General features: G+C 43.7%; 1 protein-coding gene across 7 annotated transcripts in view; it reads right to left on the reverse strand.

The window, feature by feature from the left end:
• The window catches only part of LOC128696472 (uncharacterized), a 765,910-nt gene that overhangs the window by 264,169 nt on the left and 478,861 nt on the right, over positions 1-22,880 (reverse strand). For all 7 annotated transcript variants that reach the window (XR_011393241.1, XM_070094722.1, XM_070094721.1 and 4 more), the window contains exon 3: positions 6,224-6,301. Coding sequence is in view for 6 of the 7 variants with exons in the window: in XM_070094722.1 (XP_069950823.1) it covers positions 6,224-6,301 (78 nt within the window). In the remaining variant the exon portion in view is untranslated. The remainder of the gene's footprint in view (positions 1-6,223; positions 6,302-22,880) is intronic.

A 22,880-nucleotide genomic window follows, 5' to 3' on the forward strand; every position in this document is an offset into this window, starting at 1 on the left:
CACTGTCACACACGTTCAGTAGTGTCACTGTCACACGACACGTTCAGTAGTGTCACTGTCACACGACACGTTCAGTAGTGTCACTGTCACACGACACGTTCAGTAGTGTCACTGTCACACGACACGTCCAGTAGTGTCACTGTCACACGACACGTTCAGTAGTGTCACTGTCACACGACACGTTCAGTAGTGTCACTGTCGCACGACACGTTCAGTAGTGTAACTGTCGCACGACACGTTCTTCAGTTCTTTGGTACACATCGTTGTCGATGTGTTTGGTCTTTTGGTTCGTAATTCCATAAAATATGTCGTCTTCATCTGAAACTTCGCGTAACTTAGGTCATAACATTTCCAGGATACTAGTGATGGGTGACTTTTTTTTTATTAACACATCGGCCGTTTCCCACCAAGGCAGGGTGGCCCGGAAAAGAAAAACTTTCATCATTCACTCCATCACTGTTTTGCCAGAGGCGCGCTTAAACTACAGTTATAAAACTGCAACATTAACATCCCTCCTGTAGATGGGTAACATATACGAGTGAAAATGCCTACACTATTTATCAAAGCTACACCAGCCTTTTCTCGGTATATTATATTTACAACCTCTGCCTATATATACATCCTCTACCATGGATGAAAATTTCCACTGGGTATTACCCACAAAGTCCATCTCTTAATTTTTTCCGCGGCCGCTTCAACTTTGTCAATACATCATGATCTGAAAATATTTCTTGTGTTTCACTAGGTTGATGTTCCTCTCCAGAGTGTATGTGTAATACTATTCTGCACCACTCTTTCTGTGAAGAATTAGGCACATGTGCAACATCTGGGTATTTTCATTTGTAGACGTTTTGCCATCCAGTGGTTTTATCAATACAAATTCAAGGACATAATGGGAAGACTGGTGCTCTCCACCTGTTTAACGATGTCGTTCCCGTTATCTGCTTCAGTATGGTGGTCTACATCAGTTTCATTTCCGTATTGCCAGGTTTTCGCAAGGTCAAGAAGACCAGATATGAACGATTCTTTATTTGATGTAAGGATGTTGGTCAGTGTTTCTGTGATCTTTAATATTCCTGTCTTCGTAATTTATCCAGGAGATAGTGTTTTTAAAGTGCTTTCTTTCTGTATCCCTTAGTCAGACTAACACACTGTAAACGAGTTTAAGTTCTGCATATCTAACACATTATATTTCTCGGATAATCTACCTTTCCGCCACACACTAGGTTGTGTATAGTACACATAAAGTTATAAATATTATGAGCGGAAAAGTGGAGGATATATATGGTGGAATTTAATTATGACCATTCAAAAATTATTCTAAGTCATTTGAAATATTAATTGTGACTACTTAAAAAGTATTTCATATTTTTGTGTGAAAATATTTGTTGTTAAATTTCAGGGACTTAAACTATGTAACTGACTAGGCTGTTAAGAGAGCCAGAATCTTCAACACACTCACAGTAACACTTGCTGTACAGAGTCAAAACTTGGCTACGTTGTCATCCACTGATAACACTCTTCATACAAATTTTTGACTACTCTTTTCGTTTAATTTGCTGTATAGTTGTAACTTAATCTGCGCACTGTTCTTGTTATTCCTTTTGAGTAAATTTTTTGTGCCAGTACACCAGGATCAAACTTGTTAAAAGCTGTCGCAAAAAATTTAGTTTACGTTTCCATTTTGTTTATCGGATTTTTCAACGCCCTCCCTCAACTCATACATCTGGTTGTCTTCAAAAGAACTGGATAACCTCCTCTTAATCACCGCCTGACCAGCCGGACTGTGGCTCCTATGTTGCGCTGCATGTGGCCAGCAGTAACAGCCTGGATGATCAGACCTTCACACTCCAAAAGGCCTGGTCTTGGATCGGGCCGTAGGGGCAGTGACCCCCCGGAAACGCCCTTCAGGTATTAGGTATCGTCTATGAGAGGCAGGATCGTCCTGTTTTTAAACCATTGTTGCCATGGACTGTGTAAAAATAGTGATTCAGTGCTCTTTCATTCTCTGTACTCGGAAAATGTAATACTAATATATGATGTCAATGTCACTGATCTATAGTTTTTCCCGACTGCTTTATTGCCCTATCTGTAGAGTAGGACTCTCTTCTTGGTGTTAACTGCCCGTGTGATGACATGTCTCCACAGGATACTGAAGACCCGTGATAGTTACTACTGCCCGTGTGATGACATCTGTCTCCACAGGATACTGAAGACCCGTGATAGTTACTGTTTAGTAATTTTATCAACTAATTTTTCCAAGCAGTAGTGCATGGGACAGATTGCACATTCTTCACTGACATTTGGAAACTGCACACTCAGAGGAGTCACAGAGACACCAGACAACACTTTTCCAGTCTTTACGGTTATGAAAAAGAGGTTATGAAAAGGTTGTGGAAGAAAATTCCAGGATAGGAAACTGTAACGAACACTGTTAGGCAGTAGAGAGGCAGGGCCAGGAGCTTGAGCTGTACCTTCCACCCATACAGGTAGAGTTAAGTAGAGCAAGGCAAGTACACACACGCACACAGAAACAAGGTTCAGCATTAAAGCAATCAACCCTGACAAGCATAATGATGACGGGGATACAGAGCCCTGTAGAACCCCTGCCTACCACGAGTGGAGTCTCTGTTGCATACCTGCCACCTGTGGAGCCCCTGTCACATACCTGCCACCAGTGGAACCCCTGTCACATACCTGCTACCTGTGGAACCCCTATCACATACCTGCCACCTGTGAAACCCCTGTCACATACCTGCCACCAGTGGAACCCCTGCCACCAGTGGAACCCCTGTCATATACCTGCTACCTGTGGAACCCATATCACATACCTGCCATCAGTGAAACCCCTGTCACAAATCTGCCACCTGTGGAACCCCCTATCACATACCTGCCACCAGTGAAACCCCTGTCACATACCTGCCACCAGTGGAACCCTTGTCACATACCTGCCACCAGTGGAACCCGTCACATACCTGCCACTTATAGAACCCCTGTCACATATCTGCCACCTATGGAACCCGTCACATACCTGCCACCAGTGGAACCGCTGTCACATACCTGCCACCTGTGGAACCCCTGTCACATACCTACCACCAGTGCAACCCCTGTCACATACCTGCCACCAGTGCAACCCCTGTCACATACCTGCCACCAGTGCAACCCCTGTCACATACCTGCGACCAGTGGAACCCTTGCCACATACTTGCCACCAGTGGAACCCTTGTCACATACCTACCACCTGTGGAACCCCTGTCACACACCTGCCACCAGTGAAACCCCCTGTCACATGTACAACCAGTGGAACCCCCATCACATACCTGCCACCAGTGGAACCCATGTCACATATCTGCTACCAGTGGAACCCCTTTCACATACCTGCCACCAGTGGAACCGCTGTCATATCCTTGCTACCAGTGGAACCCGTCACATACTTGGCACCTGTGGAACCCTTGTCACATACTTGCCACCTGTGGAACCTCTGTCACATACCTGCCACCAGAGGAACCCCTGTCACATATTTGCCATCAATGGATCCTTTCACATACCTGCCACCAGTGGAACCTGTAACATACCTGCCACCAGTGGAACCTGTAACATACCTACCACCGGTGGATCCCCTGTCACATATCTGCCACCAGTGAAACCACTGTCAAACACCTGCCACCAATATAACCTGTTACATACCTGCCACCGATAGATCCACTGTCACATACCTGCACCAGTGGATCCCTGTCACATACCTGCCACCGGTGGAACCCGTCACATACCTGCCACATGTAGAACCCTTCACATACCTGACACCGGTGGAACTCTTGTCACATACCTGCCACTGGTGGAACCCTTGTCATATACCTGCCACTGGTGGAACCCTTGTCATATACCTGCCACTGGTGGAGCCCTTGTCATATACCTGCCACTGGTGGAACCCTTGTCATATACCTGCCACTGGTGGAGCCCTTGTCATATACCTGCCACTGGTGGAACCCCTGCCACATACCTACTTCCTTGGTCCTCATCCAAGCAAGGTGTTGGTGTTACGGCCCTGTGGTCCACGTATCCATCAACCTGGTTGATCTGGTACTTGGTAAACGTGGTGGATCAGTTTCCTCTTGAAAACTTCTACACTTCTTCCGCAGTATTTTTTTTTTTATATCGGCTGAAAACAGGTTGAAGAGTCTTGAACCATGGTTTTGGACACGTCTTGCTGTGTCCATGGCACTTGTGTCCATGGCACTTGTATCCATGGCACTTGTATCCATGACACTTGTGTCCATGGCACTCCTGCTTGTCACTGGATCTATTTTACACTTTTCGTATTTCTTTCATCCAAGTAAGTTATTGTGAGATTATGTTGATTTGCAACTTGGCCCTCCAGTGTCTTCCATGAAACATTGCTGGACAAGTGTACTAGTCTTCAATAGGAAACTGGACAAGTATCTTCACCAGATGCCAGAACAATCAGGTTGTGATGGATATGTGTCTTAGCGGACCACCCGCAGCAACAGCCTGGTTGGCCAGGCAAGCACCAGACGAGCCTGGCCCATGGCCGGGTTTCAGTAGAAAAATTCTCGGAACTTATCAAAGGTAAAGGTATATCAAAGGTATTTCTCTTCACTCCTGACGCTTATTGTGTTGTCTGTTAGCGTACTCATGGCTCCCCTGCTTTTCATAGAGGGGATATTGCACCGCCTGCCCAGTCTTTTGTTTCATACTTATTTTGGAATCTCTACACAAATAATGAAGGTAAGCTGTGCTGTTGTTTTTAGCTATACGTGAAACAGTAGCTACATGAGAAACAGTAAAGGCGCATGGATCCTATCTCGGGATACTGAGCTTGTTACTATGATGATGATGATGATGATGATGATGATGATGATGATGATCCTTATTTCTACGTGATACAACTTATACACACCTAGCTGGTATCAACGACATCCTATATAAATAGCCCCTGGATATGCAGAACATTTCGGGCAACTTAGGTTAATCTTGTCCCCCACGATGCGACCCACACCAGTCCACTAACACGCAGGTACCTACTTGCTGCTAAGTGAACAGGGACAGCAGGTGTAATGAATCACGCTTAATGTCCCCACCCGTACTGGGGATCAAACCACGGACATTCAATGTGTGAGCTACGGGACACAAAGTCTTAAGACTGGCTTTTGTTTTTTACTACTACTCTTTCCGTTTTGTCCGTTAGAAAATTTAATATACATTTTCCTGTTTTCCTCATGACTATTGTATGGGCTATTATTCCCCCCACCCCCGCAGCATAAAAAATAGTAAATATCATCATCAATATAAACATTCAATATCTTAAACCAACAAACTACAACATTCCGTTTATTTCTAAACTCCTCGCCGAGTGAAATGCAATGTTTGCAGCTTTTACAGAGACATTATAAAAGACTACTTCAATAAACATGGAAACGAGGGTACCAGCTACTTAGATACGACCGGGAACACACACAACAAGGAAGACGGAGAGGCTCATCTGTTAAAGAGCTGCTCATTTGCACTGAGTCACTTAAGAGCACAAATAAACTTTTATTGATTAACATAGAGAAGCGTTCATAAATAGAGCGGATGATACCGTGAATGAAATCCGTAAAATAGGTCGTGTGTGAAAACTGCCAAAAATTTAAATTATGATACAAATATCGTAGTAAAATGGTATACTGATTGTACAGCTCTACTAGTGTAACTACAAACACAATGGGTTAGTGCACCCATGTACCTTTCTCAACCTCTACTAGTTTAAGAGACACGTAAGTACCCCTGTCTTCTAATAACATGCTCATTTCTCCACTATAATTTACCTTGTCCATAATTACTATAGCATTTGCTTTGTTTGTTTCGTATATTGTTAAGTTATACCATGAATTAAGGAAAGATCCTGGACTTCACCTTACGAAACAGACAAAGCAAATGCGATAGTAATTATGGACAAGGTAGATTATACTGGAAAAATGAATATGTTATTAATTATATGCGTAAATAGGTAACTATGCCTAGGTAACCTCCAATAAACAAGTACATCCAGGCACCTACAAATTACACGTAAGTAGATACAAACATGCCAGTGTACCAGGGTAGTTACAAAGGCGTTAGTACACTTAAATAGTTGCGTAGAGGTTATATCTGTTAGATACACCTACACAATCAAAAAATTAGGTAACTGTAGGTAGTATATGAGAGAAGTTATAAGGTGAATTACCTGTTTGATCTGGTCAACGAGGGCTGCTGTGTCAGGAGGAAGACCCTCAGTGTTGACGTCGAAGCTCAGCTGTTCCCGCTGGGGAGAGAGAGAGAGAGATTCTTAGGAACCTGAGACCGTGGTGGTGGTGGTGGTAGTTTTGGTAGTGCTAGTTGAGTGTTGGTGGTAGTTGTGGATGTTGAGTGCTGATAGTTGTGCTAGTGCTGGTGATTGTGAGTGTTGGTTATTGTGGTAGAGCTGGTGACTGTGAGTGTTAGTGGTGGTAGGAATGCTGGTGATGGTGGTGGAAATATCGGTGGTGGTGGTGGAAATGCTGATTATAGTGGTGGGAATTGTGGAAGAGGAAATGCTGGCAGTGGTGGTGGGAATGTCTGTAGGGTTGGTGGTAATGGTAATGCTGGTGGTGATGGGAGTGTTAATGGTGTCCCGTAGCTAGATTGCTAGCACACTCGGCTCACACACTGAGGTCCGGGGTTCTAATCTCCTCCGGCAGGGTGGAAAACATTAGGGACGTGTTTCCATAAGACACCTGCTGTCCCTGTCCCTGTTCGCCTATCAGTTTAAAATGGGTACCTGAGTGTTAGTCGACTGGTGTGGGTCGCATCCTGGGACAAAACTGACCTAATTTTCCTGAAATGCTCAGCATAACAAGGGTCTTTCTATATAGTAGTATGTCATTGATGTCAGCTAGACCTGTATACCTTGTACATGTACTTGAAGTAAATAAAGATATTATTATTATTATTATTATTATTATTGTGGTTATGATGGTTAGGGTTATAATAACGATAATGTTCATGATTGTGGTGCTTGCGATGATTACAATGATGATTTTAAGTGATGGAATGATGATAATGATTAAAAAATTAGTAAAATTAATAAAACAAAAATAGCACAAAAATAACGCAGATAAGACCAGGGTAACACAGGTCACTGTCACGAACACAGCAGTGTAACACAGGTCACTGTCACGAACACAGCAGTGTAACACAAGTCACTGTCACGAACACAGCAGTGTAACACAGGTCACTGTCACGAACACAGCAGTGTAACACAGGTCACTGTCACGAACACAGCAGTGTAACACAGGTAACTGGCATGAACACAGCACAGCAGTGTAACACAAGTCACTGTCACGAACACAGCAGTGTAACACAGGTCACTGTCACGAACACAGCAGTGTAACACAGGTCACTGTCACGAACACAGCAGTGTAACACAGGTCACTGTCACGAACACAGCAGTGTAACACAGGTAACTGGCATGAACACAGCAGTGTAACACAGGTCACTGTCACGAACACAGCAGTGTAACACAGGTCACTGTCACGAACACAGCAGTGTAACACAGGTAACTGGCATGAACACAGCAGTGTAACACAGGTCACTGTCACGAACACAGCAGTGTAACACAGGTCACTGTCACGAACACAGCAGTGGAACACAGGTAACTGGAATGAACACAGCAGTGTAACACAGGTAACTGACATGAACACAGCAGTGTAACACAGGTTACTGGCACGAACACAGCAGTGTAAAACAGGTCACTGTCACGAATACAGCAGTGTAACACAGGAAACTGGCATGAACACAGCAGTGTAACACAGGTTACTGGCACGAACACAGCAGTGTAACACAGGTCAATGGCACGAACACAGCAGTGTAACACAGGTCACTGGCACGAACACAGCAGTGTAACACAAGCCACTGGCACGAACATGGCAGTGTAACACAGGTCACTGGCACACACATGGCAGTGTAACACAGGCCACTGGCACGAACACAACAGTGTTATAAACACACGTCACTGGTACAAACACAACAGTGTTATAAACACACGTCACTGGTACAAACACAACAGTGTTATAAACACACGTCACTGGTACAAACACAACAGTGTTATAAACACACGTCACTGGTACAAACACAACAGTGTTATAAGCTTCAAGCTGACAAAACACAACAATAAGCGGAGCTGTTAGGTAGATGTGCTTAGCGAACGTTTCCGAACATTCCACAAGAGTCATGGCACCACATACTTCATACAAGACAGTGCCCAGTGCCACATGTCAAATAGGTCAAGAAATTATTGCAAGATAACAATATTAATGTTATCCAGTGAACAGGGAATACCCATGACCTGAATCATATCGAAAATTATTGGACTGCAATGAAAACAAAGTTCCATTCGAAACACACATCAACAGTGCCACGTTTGACCCATGAGACAAAAAAACTGCAATCAAGAAATTAACATTTTGATAGTATGCCTAACTCCTGTAACTGATTATCCCATCATATGGAAACATGCCCAAATATTAAAGAGTGAAATTTTGTATGTTACTAGAAATTCCTTTGCAATATGGCAATGGCTCTGTAATGTTCTCTCTCTCGTGTGCCATGTATCGACATGATTAAAGACCCTATGGACGTAACGTTGTAATGGTAGTGTAGTGATGTTAGTAGTGTAGTAATGGTGGTAGTGTAGTAATAATGGTAGTGTAGTATGTTGGTAGTGTAGTAATAATGGTAGTGTAGTAATGATGGTAGTGTAGTAATGATGGTAGTGTAGTAATGGTGGTAGTGTAGTAATGGTGGTAGTGTAGTAATAATGGTAGTGTAGTAATAATGGTAGTATAGTAATGATGGTAGTGTAGTAATGGTGGTAGTGTAGTAATGATGGTAGTGTAGTAATGATGGTAGTATAGTAATGATGGTAGTATAGTAATGATGGTAGTATAGTAATGTTAGTATGCAGTGTCCTCTTGCCATATTTGTCGACACTCTTGCTATTTTAAAAGAGCCACTAGAGTGCATGGGACAGTGACATCTAGATATTTAGCGCTTCTTTATGATTATAATAATAATAGATATTTATAAGAGGAGACAGTGTACAGATCTGCTATTAACAAATAATACAGGGTGGTCCACTTATATTGTTACTTCTGTGTTAAACACGGATTTTATCTACAAAATAAAGGCTAAGATTATATCAGGCTGTTTATATATTATATATGATTTAGAATGGTTTGCATTTCACTATAAGTTTTGGTATGCAGAAGAGTTTTATCAGTACATCTTATTGTGATGTTTCTCAGAGAATGTCGTATTGGATTTAATAGGTCAATGTTCACTTTAGATGCTTCAAAATATTTCGCTATTTGCAACATCAACTGCATTATTTAAATAGAAAGGTTTCAAGATTTTGTGCCTCTTGTCCCCGGGTACAGTTGAAGACGTCGTGACACACATTTTTGTGAATTTGTTAATATTGGGTTGCATGTGTACACTCCTTTCAAGCATTATACACAGGCAGCTAGTCTTCTGATAACGTGTTCATTTGTCCAGTACAATCTACCTTGTCCATAATTACTATCGCATTTATTTTGTCTGTTTCGTAAGGTGAAGTCTAAGATCTTTCCTTAATTCACGGTATAACTTAACAAGTCATTGAGGAGAATTGTGTTGCAGAGGTGTGAGCGAAGACTTCACCTTACGAAACAGCCAAAGAAAATGCGATAGTAGTTATGGACAAGGAAGATTATAGCTGAAAAATTAACATGTTATTAGAAGACAGGGGGTATTTACGTGCCACTTAAGTGACCAATGGTATAACTCACATAATTCTAAGAGTGGGTTACCAGAAACACATAAAGCAGCAATGTAATAAGATCACAGGTGACGTCGTCTCTGCCAGGGGCGGTGGAGTATGCTCCATATATAGGACATTGCACTCGTGATGTTTGTTCAACAAAACTGTACAAGATTACATCTATCACTGAGACTTCTAAAATCTCTGTGATGACAGGTGGTAACATTTAGCAACTATATAGATATAGACTCAGTCTTCACTGTATTAGGTACACCCTTCCAGTACTGGGTAGGCCCCAGAAGAGTCTGCATTGTACGTGGCAAGAACAATGTACTGGAGACATTCCTTAGAGATTCTGGTCCATGTTAACATAACATCATCCACTAGCTGCAGATTTGTCGCCTGTACATCCATGCTTCGAAGCTTCCATTCTACTACATCCCAAATGTTAAGGTCAAATTATGAACCTACCATCTGCAGGTTGCAGCTGAAATTGCGATTCGTCGACCAACCAACGTTTTTCCAGTCTTCAACTGTCCAGTTTTGGCGGGCCTGTGCCCAATGTAGCCTCAGTTTCTGGTCTTCTGCTGCTATAGCCCATCCACTTCAAGGTTCAACGTGTTGTGTTCAGATATTCTCTTCTGCATACCAAGCCTGTAAAGCTTGGTTGAGTTGCTGTCGCCTCCTGTCAGCTTGAACCAGTCTGGCCATTCTCCTCTGACCTATCTCATTATCAAGGCTTTTCTAGCCCACAAAACTGCCACTTACTGGATGTTTTGTGTTTTTCATACCATCCTCTCTAAAGGTAAGAGACTGCTATGCATGAAAATCCCAGATCAGCAGTTTCTGAGATACTCGAGCCACCAACAATCATTCCACGGTCAAAGTTACTTAGATTACATTTTTCCCCATTCTGATGTCTGCTTTTAAGCAATGAGGCTGATTAGATATTTACATTAACGACCAGGTATACAGATATACTTAATAAAGTGGCAACTCTTTCTGTTTAATTTGTAATTAACTTATTTTATTTTGTGGAAAGAGTTTAATTGCTCAACTTGTCTACTCGTTTTAACATTTTTAATATCTTTTTAAATCCAAGTGAAGCTTGAACTTGACCATTTAAAAACTTCTGAGCCGCTTATAGCCAATCGTTATTAGTCTAGTTATCCATTTAAGCTCTCACTCCGGGGCCATTATAACACTTATACTGTCTGGTATGCTCACTTGTCCTGCGTTCGGTATTACCTCCTCAATTACATAAAAAAATATGTATTGTAGTTTCAAGATTTTTTTTTATTTTAGAGATATGACTAACAATTTTAGTTTTTGTCCTTAGGCACTGCCACTTTTGTTTAGTCTGTCACCAGGGACGGAGGTCAGTCTAATATTTATATCAGCTATTACAATAATGGGTTCAGCATAAATGAAGTCTTGAAGATATGTAGAACGGGCGAGGTTGGTAGGTGCATCAGCCTGTAGTACATTTTTTTATACAGGGTTTTACAAGGTTAGGTTTAGGGTTCCTAGCTTTATTTACAAGTTAAGAGCTATTACCTACATCAGCTCAGAGTGTGGAGTTGCTACTGTGTACCCCAATGCCAAGATACTAACACCAAGTGTGCTTCTCAGACAGAACTAGTGATGTCTGCTATTCCATCCTGCTTCCTCTTTCATTTACCATCCTCAGTTCTTCTATGAAGACATCCTTGAATTTTCTGTTTAGTTATAAGCAGTCTTCTCACATATTATGAACGCTGCTTCTCATTCAACGTAATGCCTGATCTGTCAACCATTTTTCTTTTATGCCACAGTTCTGTTACTGCTTCAGCCAGCAATTGTGTGTGTATGTTGCTGGGTGTAAATCAATACTTGCACGCAACACAGCTTTCGTCAATACATGAATACCAGATGAAGCTAGTATTAGCTAGCCAGGAGCATTACTACAAACAATACATACCATCTACGTGGTCACACCCATTGTACTTCCAACTACCACATGGTCACACCCATTATACTTCCGACCACCACATGGTCATACCCATTGTACTCCCAACCACAACGTGGCCACACCCACTGTACTCCCAACCATCACATGGCCACACCCACTGTACTATTAACCACCACGTGGCCTCATCCACTGTACTGCCAACCACACAAGAGCCTGGCCCATGGCCGGTCTCCGGGAGTAGAGACTCTGGAAACTCATCAAAGGTACATTACAGCGCGCCGGGTCGCCATCTGGAGAAGACCCGGGCCGGAAGTACCGGTAAATCACTAATGAATGAAGGAAGGTACATTACAAACACACAAAAAAGAATATTAAGTTGAAATAACTAAAGAGAGACAAGTAAACTCAAACACTATGAATTATTTCTGATCAGAAAAGACATTCTTCAATTATTTCACAAAACCTAATTTGATCAAAAACCCTGACACATGATAACTTACACAAGCTTAACATCAAGATGCTGTGTCTGGTGAGGAAAACTGTCACTAAACATTTTAAGTTGACCACAAGATGAATTTTCAAATTAATGGTAAAATTGAAGGATGGGTTGTAGGATGCTTGAAGGATGGGTTGTAGGATGCTTGAGGGATGGGTTGTAGGATGCTTGAGGGATGGGTTGTAGGATGCTTGAAGGATGGGTTGTGAGATGCTTGAAGGATGGGTTGTAGGATGCTTGAAGGATGGGTTGTAGGATGCTTGAAGGATGGGTTGTAGGGTGCTTGAAGGATGGGTTGTAGGATGCTTGAGAGATGGGTTGTAGGATGCTTGAAGGATGGGTTGTAGAATGCTTGAAGGATGGGCTGAGAGATGCTTGAAGGATGGGTTGTAGGATGCTTGAAGGATGGGTTGTGAGATGCTTGAAGGATGGGTTGTAGGATGCTTGAAGGATGGGTTGTAGGATGCTTGAAGGATGGGTTGTAGGATGCTTGAAGGATGGGTTGTAGGATGCTTGAAGGATGGGTTGTAGAATGCTTGAAGGATGGGTTGTGAGATGCTTGAAGGATGGCTTGTAGGATGGGTTATGAGATGCTTGAGGATGGGTTGTAGGATGCTTCAAGGATGGGTTGTAGGATGTTTGAAGGATGGGTTGTAGAATGCTTGAAGGATGGGTTGTAGAATGCTTGAAGGATGGGTTCTAGAATGCTTGAAGGATGGGTTGTGAGATGCTTGAAGGATGGGTTGCAGGATGCTTGAAGGATGGGTTGTAGGATGCTTGAAGGATGGGTTGTAGGATGCTTGAAGGATGGGTTGTAGGATGCTTGAAGGATGGGTTGTGAGATGCTTGAAGGATGGGTTGTAGGTTACTTGAAGGATGGGTTGTAAGATGCTTGAAGGATGGGTTGTAGGATGCTTGAAGGATGGGTTGTAGGATGCTTGAAGGATGGGTTGAAGGGTGCTTGAAGGATTGGTTGTAGGATGCTTGAAAGATGGGATGTAGGCTGCCTGAAGGATGGGTTGTAGGATGCTTGAAGGATGGGTTATAGGATGCTTGAAGGATGGGTTGTAGAATGCTTGAAGGATGGGTTATAGGATGCTTGAAGGATGGGTTGTAGGATGCTTGAAAGATGGGGTGTAGGATGCTTGAAGGATGGGTTGTAGAATGCTTGGTAGGATGCTTGAAGGATGGGTTGTAGGATGCTTGAAGGATGGGTTGTAGGGTGCTTGAAGGATGGGTTGTAGGATGCTTGAAAGATGGGATGTAGGCTGCTTGAAGGATGGGTTGTAGGATGTTTGAAGGATGGGGTGTAGGATGCTTGAAGGATGGGTTGTAGGATGCTTGAAAGATGGGGTGTAGGATGCTTGAAGGATGGGTTGTAGAATGCTTGAAGGATGGGTTGTAGGATGCTTGAAGGATGGGGTGTAGGATGCTTGAAGGATGGGTTGTAGAATCCTTGAAGGATGGGGTGAAGGATGCTTGAAGGATGGGTTGTAGAATGCTTGAAGGATGGGTTGAAGGATGCTTGAAGGATGGGTTGTAGAATGCTTGAAGGATGGGTTGTAGGATGCTTGAAGGATGGGGTGTAGGATGCTTGAAGGATCGGGTGTAGGATGCTTGAAGGATGGGTTGTAGGATGCTTGAAGGATGGGGTGTAGGATGCTTGTGTTGTAGAATGCTTGAAGGATGGGGTGTAGGATGCTTGTGTTGTAGGATGCTTGAAGGATTTTTAGGATGCCTGAAGACGGGGTTTTAGGATTAAAGGATGGGTTGTAGGATGCCTGAAGGATGGGTTGTAGGCTGCTAGAAGAATGGGTTGCAGGATGCTAGAAGAACGGTTTGAATGATGGATTATGTCATTCACTGTGGCACCTGCCCTGGAGGATTTACCAGCCTCCCCTGGTGTGTACCTCTCACACATCTCTTCTTGTTTACCCACCTCTTTCCCTTCCTTCAAGGTTCTTTTCCCCCACCCACCATTCCTCCACCTCCCCTTTCCACTAAATCGGTGACTCACTGCCGGGTCACCATCTGGAAAAGACCCGGACCGGGACAAGACCGGCGAATCTACTACACTACAGGTGACTCACTAGCCAGTACCACTGCTCCTCCTCACACCTTCCCTCACCAGTGACTCACTAGCTAGTACCACTGCTCCTCACACCTTCCCTCACCAGTGACTCACTAGCTAGTACCACTGCTCTTCCTCACACCTTCCCTCACCAGTGACTCACTAGCTAGTACCACTGCTCCTCCTCACACCTTCCCTCACCAGTGACTCACTAGCCAGTAACACTGCTCCTAACACCTTCCCTCACCAGTGACTCACTAGGTAGTACCACTGCTCCTCACACCTTCCCTCACCAGTGACTCACTAGCCAGTACCACTGCTCCTCCTCACACCTTCCCTCACCAGTGACTCACTAGCCAGTACCACTGCTCCTCACACCTTCCCTCACCAGTGACTCACTAGCCAGTACCACTGCTCCTCACACCTTCCCTCACCAGTGACTCACTAGCTAGTACCACTGCTCCTCACACCTTCCCTCACCAGTGACTCACTAGCTAGTACCACTGCTCCTCACACCTTCCGTCACCAGTGACTCACTACTAGTACCACTGCTCCTCCTCACACCTTCCCTCACCAGTGACTCACTAGCTAGTACCACTGCTCCTCACACCTTCCCTCACCAGTGACTCACTAGCTAGTACCACTGCTCCTCACACCTTCCCTCACCAGTGACTCACTAACCAGTACCACAGCTCCTCCTCACACCTTCCCTCACCAGTGACTCACTAGCCAGTACCACTGTTCCTCCTCACACCTTCCCTCACCAGTGACTCACTAGCCAGTACCACTGTTCCTCCTCACACCTTCCCTCACCAGTGACTCACTAGCCAGTACCACTGCTCCTCCTCACACTTTCCCTCACCAGTGACTCACTAACCAGTACCACAGCTCCTCCTCACACCTTCTCTCACCAGTGACTCACTAGCCAGTACCACTGCTCCTCCTCACACTTTCCCTCACCAGTGTCTCACTAGCCAGTACCACTGCTCCTCCTCACACTTTCCCTCACCAGTGACTCACTAACCAGTACCACAGCTCCTCCTCACACTTTCTCTCACCAGTGACTCACTAGCCAGTACCACTGTTCCTCCTCACACTTTCCCTCACCAGTGACTAACCAGTACCAGTGCTCCTCCTCACACCTTCCCTCACCAGTGACTCACTAGCCAGTACCACTGCTCCTCCTCACACCTTCCCTCACCAGTGACTCACTAGCTAGTACCACTGTTCCTCCTCACACTTTCCCTCACCAGTGACTCACTAACCAGTACCACTGCTCCTCCTCACACCTTCCCTCACCAGTGACTCACTAGCCAGTACCACTGCTCCTCCTCACACCTTCCTTCACCAGTGACTCACTAGCTAGTACCACTGCTCCTCCTCACACCTTCCTTCACCAGTGACTCACTAGCTAGTACCACTGCTCCTCCTCACACCTTCCCTCACCAGTGACTCACTAGCCAGTACCACTGCTCCTCCTCACACCTTCCTTCACCAGTGACTCACTAGCTAGTACCACTGCTCCTCCTCACACCTTCCTTCACCAGTGACTCACTAGCTAATACCACTGCTCCTCCTCACACCTTCCCTCACCAGTGACTCACTAGCCAGTACCACTGCTCCTCCTCACACCTTCCCTCATCTTGCACTACAGGTTGAGTAAGGTACAACATTCTTGTCACTTCCTAATCTGTCACCTTGTTTCTTGTCTGACCTGCCACCAACGCTTGTTGCCGCTTCTTGTGGTGACTGTTGTAGTGGTGGTGGTGGCTGTAGTGGTGTGTGTGCTGTAGTAGTTGTTGGGGTGTGCTGTGGTGGTTATTCTAGGGGTTGATATTGTGGTGGTGTTGTAGCGGTCGTGGGTGCTATTGGTGTTACTGTGTTAGGTATAGTTGTGGTTATTGCTGGTGTAATGGTAGTGGGTACGGTTTTGGGAGTTGTAGTTGTGGTTGTTGTTTTAGCCTTTAGCAGTGTTATTGTTGACAGAGGTGGGATTGTTGTGGAGGTATATGCTGACATGACTGGACTGTTGTTAGAGCCAGTACTGAGGCTCTCCAAGTTTTTTATGCTTGCTGTTATGGGAGTTCTCGCTACTGTTTACCCTGGATGTTCTTGACACACATGTTGTGATTGTTGTTTTTATTACCGTTTCTTTACTTCAGTTGGTCTTGTGATTTACAAGAGAACCTAAGGAACTACACAAGGACCCTAGGTGACAAATGCAGCTCAGTGTAGGCAAGTGTCAATTTGTAAGTACAGCAACACTAACAATATTCCAGTAATAAAATTTTTATAGTGGGCTAGAAGAGGATAAATTATGTAACATCACAGTCACTAGTGAAATGTTTGTGAAGCAGATAGACAGACTGAAGCAAAATAAGTCGCCGGGTCCTGATGAGGTTTTTTCAAGGGTTCTTAAGGAATGCAAAATGGAACTCTGTGAACCATTAACTAATATTTTTAATTTATCTCTTCAAACAGGTGTAGTGTCTGATATGTGGAAGATGGCTAATGTAATTCCTATTTTTAAAACAGGGGACAAGTCGTTACCGTCAAATTACCGCCCAATAAGCCTGACCTCAATTGTAGGCAAATTACTAGAGTCAATTATAGCTGAGATTATAAGAAGCCATCTCGATAAGCATAGCTTGATTAATGATACTCAGCATGGATTCACAAGAGGCCGGTCTTGTCTAACTAATTTATTAACTTTCTTCAGTAAAGCTTTTGAGGCTGTTGACCACGATAAAGAATTTGATATTATTTACTTAGATTTTAGTAAGGCTTTTGATAGAGTTCCGCACCATAGACTGTTAAAGAAAGTGGCAGCTCATGGCATTGGGGGAAAAGTGCTCTCGTGGATCGAGTCATGGCTCACTGACAGGAAGCAGAGTGTCCATAAATGGGGTTAAATCCGAGTGGGGATCTGTAACAAGTGGCGCCGTTGTTGTTTATAATATACATCAATGATCTTGATGAGGGAATTACTAGTGATATGAGCAAATTCGCCGATGACACAAAGATAGGTAGGATAATTGACTCAAACGTAGATGTAATGGAACTTCAGGAGGATTTAAACAAACTCTATTCTTGGTCAGAAAAGTGGCAGATGCAGTTCAATGTAGATAAATGCAAGGTTCTGAAGCTCGGGAGTGCCCATAACCCTAGTACTTATAAGTTAAATGATGTAGAACTTAGCCATACAGATTGCGAAAAGGACTTGGGGGTTATGGTGAGCAGCAATCTTAAACCAAGACAGCAATGCCTAAGCGTACGTAATAAGGCAAATAGATTACTGGGATTTATATCAAGAAGTGTAAGCAACAGAAGTCCAGAGGTCATACTGCAGCTTTATACATCATTAGTAAGGCCTCACCTAGATTATGCAGCTCAGTTCTGGTCTCCATATTACAGAATGGACATAAATTCGTTAGAAAACATTCAGCGTAGGATGACTAAATTAATACATAGCATTAGAAATCTTCCTTATGAAGAAAGATTGAAGACTCTTAAGTTACATTCACTTGTTAGACGAAGAATGAGGGGAGACCTGATCGAAGTGTATAAGTGGAAGATAGGTATTAATAAAGGGGATATTAATAAGGTCTTGAGGATGTCTCTCCAAGAGAGAACCCGCAGTAATGGATTTAAATTAGATAAGTTTAGATTTAAAAAGGACATAGGAAAGTATTGGTTTGGAAATAGGGTAGTTGATGAGTGGAACAGTCTACCTAGTTGGGTTAATGAGGCTGGGACTTTGGGTAGTTTCAGATTTAGGTTGGATAAGTACATGAGTGGGAGGGGTTGGATTTGAGTGGGACTTTCACATCAGAGCTTATTTCTTGGGTGGCACTGAAAATTGGGTTGGTCAAATGTTTGTTAGTGGGATGAATTGTAAAGGACCTGCCTAGTATGGGCCAACAGGCCTCCTGCAGTGTGCCTCCTTTCTTATGTTCTTATGTAACACAAAGTATTATTGGCTATCAACTCAGTAACCTAAATGCTGGTTGACCAGTTTGCAAAAGTGATATGAAAATGGTGTGGAAGGGGGCGGTAAAAAAATAGCTATTTATTAATTAAAAATGGCGTGAAAAACCAGCGTGTGTCATAATGACGTACAACAAACGTACGTAACAGCGATACAACAGTACTGTTTAATATTCAGAAGCATTAATAGCAACATTAATATTAACTCACATATTTTTGAAAAATCTCAATTTATGTTGCACAGTTTTTGTCACTATACTGCAAATTATATTGCAAACATAACGAACACGCATGTCATTAGTCCCAGTCATAAATCTTTCGCATGAATGTAAATGAAGAGCATTAAGCGGTACAATGAGGGATGCTGTCACAGAGGCGCGCACAATAATGAGAATAATAAAGAGAATATAAGAAAAAAAAAGTATGGTGATAAAAACATATAAATAAATGTGTAACCTGGATTTACAAATTTAGATGAAACAGTCTATTAATGGTAGGATGGTACCGACAAACTCTGGACAAGGACACTTGTGTACCTGCCTGGGATCTACCTGGAGGGTATTCAGGGGATCAACTCCTCCGCGGCCCGGTCCATGACCAGGCCTCTCAGTGGATTAGGGCGTGATCAACCAAGTTGTTACTGCTAGTCGCACGTAATCCAACGTAAGAACCACAGCCCGGCTGATCCGGCACCGACTTTAGGTATCTGTCCAGCTCCCTCCTGAAGGCAGCCAGGGGTCTATAGATAATTCCCCTTATGCATGGTGGGAGGCTGTTGAACAGTCTTGAGCCCCGGACACTTGTGTTTTCTCTTGGTGTACTACTGGCGCCCCTACTTTTCATTAGGAGTATGTTACAGCGCCTGCTAAGTCTCTTCCTTCTGTAGGAAGTGATTTCTGTATGCAGATTAGGGACTAGTCCCCACTGCCCTTGTAGTCTTAAGTTAGGTTTAAGATTAGCTGAAATGTTCTGAATAACCACGGGCTTCCTGTATGCAATCAACTGTCACCCATTTTTGTGTAAACATTGAATCATGAGAAAACTGACTTTGAAGTGGATATGTTTCATCAGCTGTGTGACGGAGCAACCTTCCCGGGTCCCAGTAATACTAACCTATCTTACGATATATCAGTACACACACTATTTTATGAATAATCTCATAATGCATTTGCTCTTTTTTCCACCCCTTCCCCTCCTCTTTCTATCTCTTCCATCCCACTAATCACTCTCTCCCCCTATCTCTTTTTCTAATTCCTCTCTCCTTCCCTTGCTAATTTTCTGCAAACTATTTCCGATCAATGGTGCATACATAGCACTGAGTGGCAAAAAACAAGTCTGAATACTCTTGGCAGCAACTTGAGGTTTGGTCAAAGAGCGAGTACCATTAGTAGTGATTCCTGAAACACTTGATAGTCCACCACCTCCAGGCCCCTGGGGCAACGGGCCTTCAGCCGCAACAGCCTTGTTGATCAGGCTAGCACCAGACGAGCCTGGCCCATGGCCGGGCTCCGGGAGTAGAAAGATTCGAAATTCATCAAAGGTATAAAGGTACAGTGGTTACCTCAACTACTTTCACTTCTTCAGGTAACTTAGAGGTTTCCTCTCATCCTTACAGTGTGTTGTCGCTTGTGTTGTCTCAGTCATGTGTGTTGTCATTCTTGTGTTGTCTCAGTCGTTTGTGTTGTTACTTGTGTTGTCTCAGTCGTGTGTGTTGCTACTCTTGTGTTGTCTCAGTCATGTGTGTTGTCACTCTTGTGTTCTCTCAGTCATGTGTGTTGTCACTCTTGTGTTGTCTCAGTCATGTGTGTTGTCACTCTTGTGTTGTCTCAGTCATGTGTGTTGTCACTCTTGTATTGTCTCAGTCATGTGTGTTGTCACTCTTGTATTGTCTCAGTCATGTGTGTTGTCACTCTTGTATTGTCTCAGTCATGTGTGTTGTCACTCTTGTATTGTCTCAGTCATCCTCTTCCATCCTCTGCAGGGGTCAAGCTTCCATCCTCTGCAGGGGTATACATAATCCCTTGTGGTGACGTGTACTTAGCGAGTGGTGACGTGTACTTAGCAGTGGTGACGTGTACTTAGCTCTGTGAAGACCGGTTTGTGTGCTCTCTGTGAATCTAAACCAGGATGCCCTCTCTTGAGCAACTTTACCAGCAGCTGAGAGAAGAGCTCAGAGTTGCTAAGATGGAGATACGGCGATTAACGGAGGAGAACAAGAGGATTCGTAGTAATCCTCCTGTTGTGAGTCCCCAGGTTAAGAGAGGAGTTTGGTCAGTGGCCGGGCAACATGGAACCAAGCTGAAGATCAAGAAAACGGTTGGAGAGGCAGAAACAACGAGAAACCAGAAGACTACCATGGAAACTTCCAACCCATTCTCGGTGCTACCTGACGAATGTGAGTGTTCTACTGGGAATGCCACAACGAGCACCAAAGAAGCATTGGCAGACGTGAGTAAGACATCCCTAGAAACCCCAACGAAGACCATCGAGAACGTCTTGACGAATTCTACAAGTGGTGTAATGCTACCTGGCGAATGTGAGTCGACTACTCGGAGCATCACGACGGACGACGCCAAGGAAGGTAAAAACATTGTTGTTGTTGGGGATAGCCAGATTAGGTACATGGATAGGGCATTCTGCTTGAAGGATAGGAGTAGGAGGCAGAGAGTGTGTTTTCCTGGGGCTGGGATGAAGGATATTGTTAGCCGTCTGGATGACATCATGAGAGGTAATGGGAGCAATCCTATTATCTGTCTCAGTGCTGGAGGCAACGATGTTGGCAGACGTAGGAGTGAGGACCTGATTAGCAGGTATAGGTCAGCAATAGAGATAATTAGGAGGAAGGGTGGGAAACCTGTCATATGTGGCATTTTGCCAAGGAGAGGAGTTGGAAATGAATGGTTGTCCAGAGCAATTGGTGTCAATTGCTGGCTGGACAAATACTGTAAGGAAAATGTGGTAACATTCATTGATAACTGGGACCTCTTCTATGGCAGAAATGACATGTATGCCAGGGATGGGGTTCACTTATCTAGGTGTGGGGTGGGAGCACTGGCCAACGCAGTGGAGGGAGCTGTTAGGTCTTTAAACTAGCAATAGTTAGTGGTATGGGTTTTTGCGGGAAAACTGTGAAGTCGCAGGGTAGTAATATGAGTACTAGGAGAACTAGTAATAGGCAAAATGAGGTGGATATTGGAAAGCCAGTGGCACTAATTGACAAGGACAGTAATAGGTTTAGTGGAATAACAGAAAGGAGCAGGAAGGGTAAAGAGAGAGGAGGGTCTTTAAATATTTATTACACAAATAGTCGCAGTGCTAGGAATAAGATGGACGAGTTGAGACTAGTTGCTAGTGCAGGTAACATAGATGTATTTGCCATTACTGAGACGTGGTTTAATTCAAAAAGTCGGGACATGCCTGCAGAATGTCACATTCAGGGTTTTAAATTGTTCCAAGTAGATAGAAGTATCGGGAAGGGGGGTGGGGTGGCATTGTATGTCCGAGATTACCTGGAGAGAGTTCCGGGGGTCAACGCCCCCGCGGCCCGGTCTGTGACCAGGCCTCCTTAGGTCAGTGTCCCAGGATGCGACCCACACCAGTCGACTAACACCCAGGTACCCATTTTACTGATGGGGAACATAGACAACAGGTGGAAAGAAACACGTCCAATGTTTCTACTCTGGCTGGGAATCGAACCCAGGCCCTCACCGTGTGAAGCGAGAGCGTTAACCACCAGGCCACCAGAGCCCTGTTGCATAAAAATGGGTATTAAGTCTGAAGTAACACATACAGAGTCTGTTTGGATAGAATTTTCAGAGGGGCATGAAAAATTAATTTTAGGTGTGATATACCGTCTCCCAAATTTAGATAGGGACCAGGGGAGACTACTATGGGAGGAAATTGTTAGGGCCACAAGGCACGATAATGTAGTAATTCTAGGAGACTTTAAATTTAGTCATATTGATTGGAATTTCTTGACTGGGAATTTAGAATCATACGACTTCTTAGAAGTAGTTCAGGATTGTTTTTTGAAGCAGTTTGTGACAGAACCTACAAGGGGTAATAACCTGCTTGACTTAGTTCTGGCAAACAATGGATCCCTTGTTAATAATTTAGAAGTTTCAGAGGAACTGGGTGCTAGCGACCACAAATCAATTACATTTAGAATTGAATGGAAGTATGATAGTAGGGATAACTCAGTAACAGTCCCAGATTTTCGCTTAGCAGATTACGATGGGCTTAGAGAACACTTATCATCTGTTGACTGGGGTAACGAAGAGAGCTATCAATATGACAGTTTTCTGAACACAATACATGCTGCTCAAAGAACGTTTATCCCTTATAAAGAAATTAGATCAAATAGAAATGACCCAAAATGGATGAATAATAGGCTGAAATATCTACTAGGGCATAAGAAAGGAATTTATAGGCGTATCAAAAGAGGCGAGGGTCATCTTATGAATCAGTATATTGACATTAAGAGGGACATTAAAAAGGGGATAAGAAAAGCTAAAAGGGACTATGAAATTAAAGTTGCTAGGGATTCGAAAACTAACCCAAA

Source organism: Cherax quadricarinatus, chromosome 47 (genome assembly GCF_038502225.1).
Source record: "Cherax quadricarinatus isolate ZL_2023a chromosome 47, ASM3850222v1, whole genome shotgun sequence".
Lineage (NCBI taxonomy): Eukaryota > Metazoa > Arthropoda > Malacostraca > Decapoda > Parastacidae > Cherax > Cherax quadricarinatus.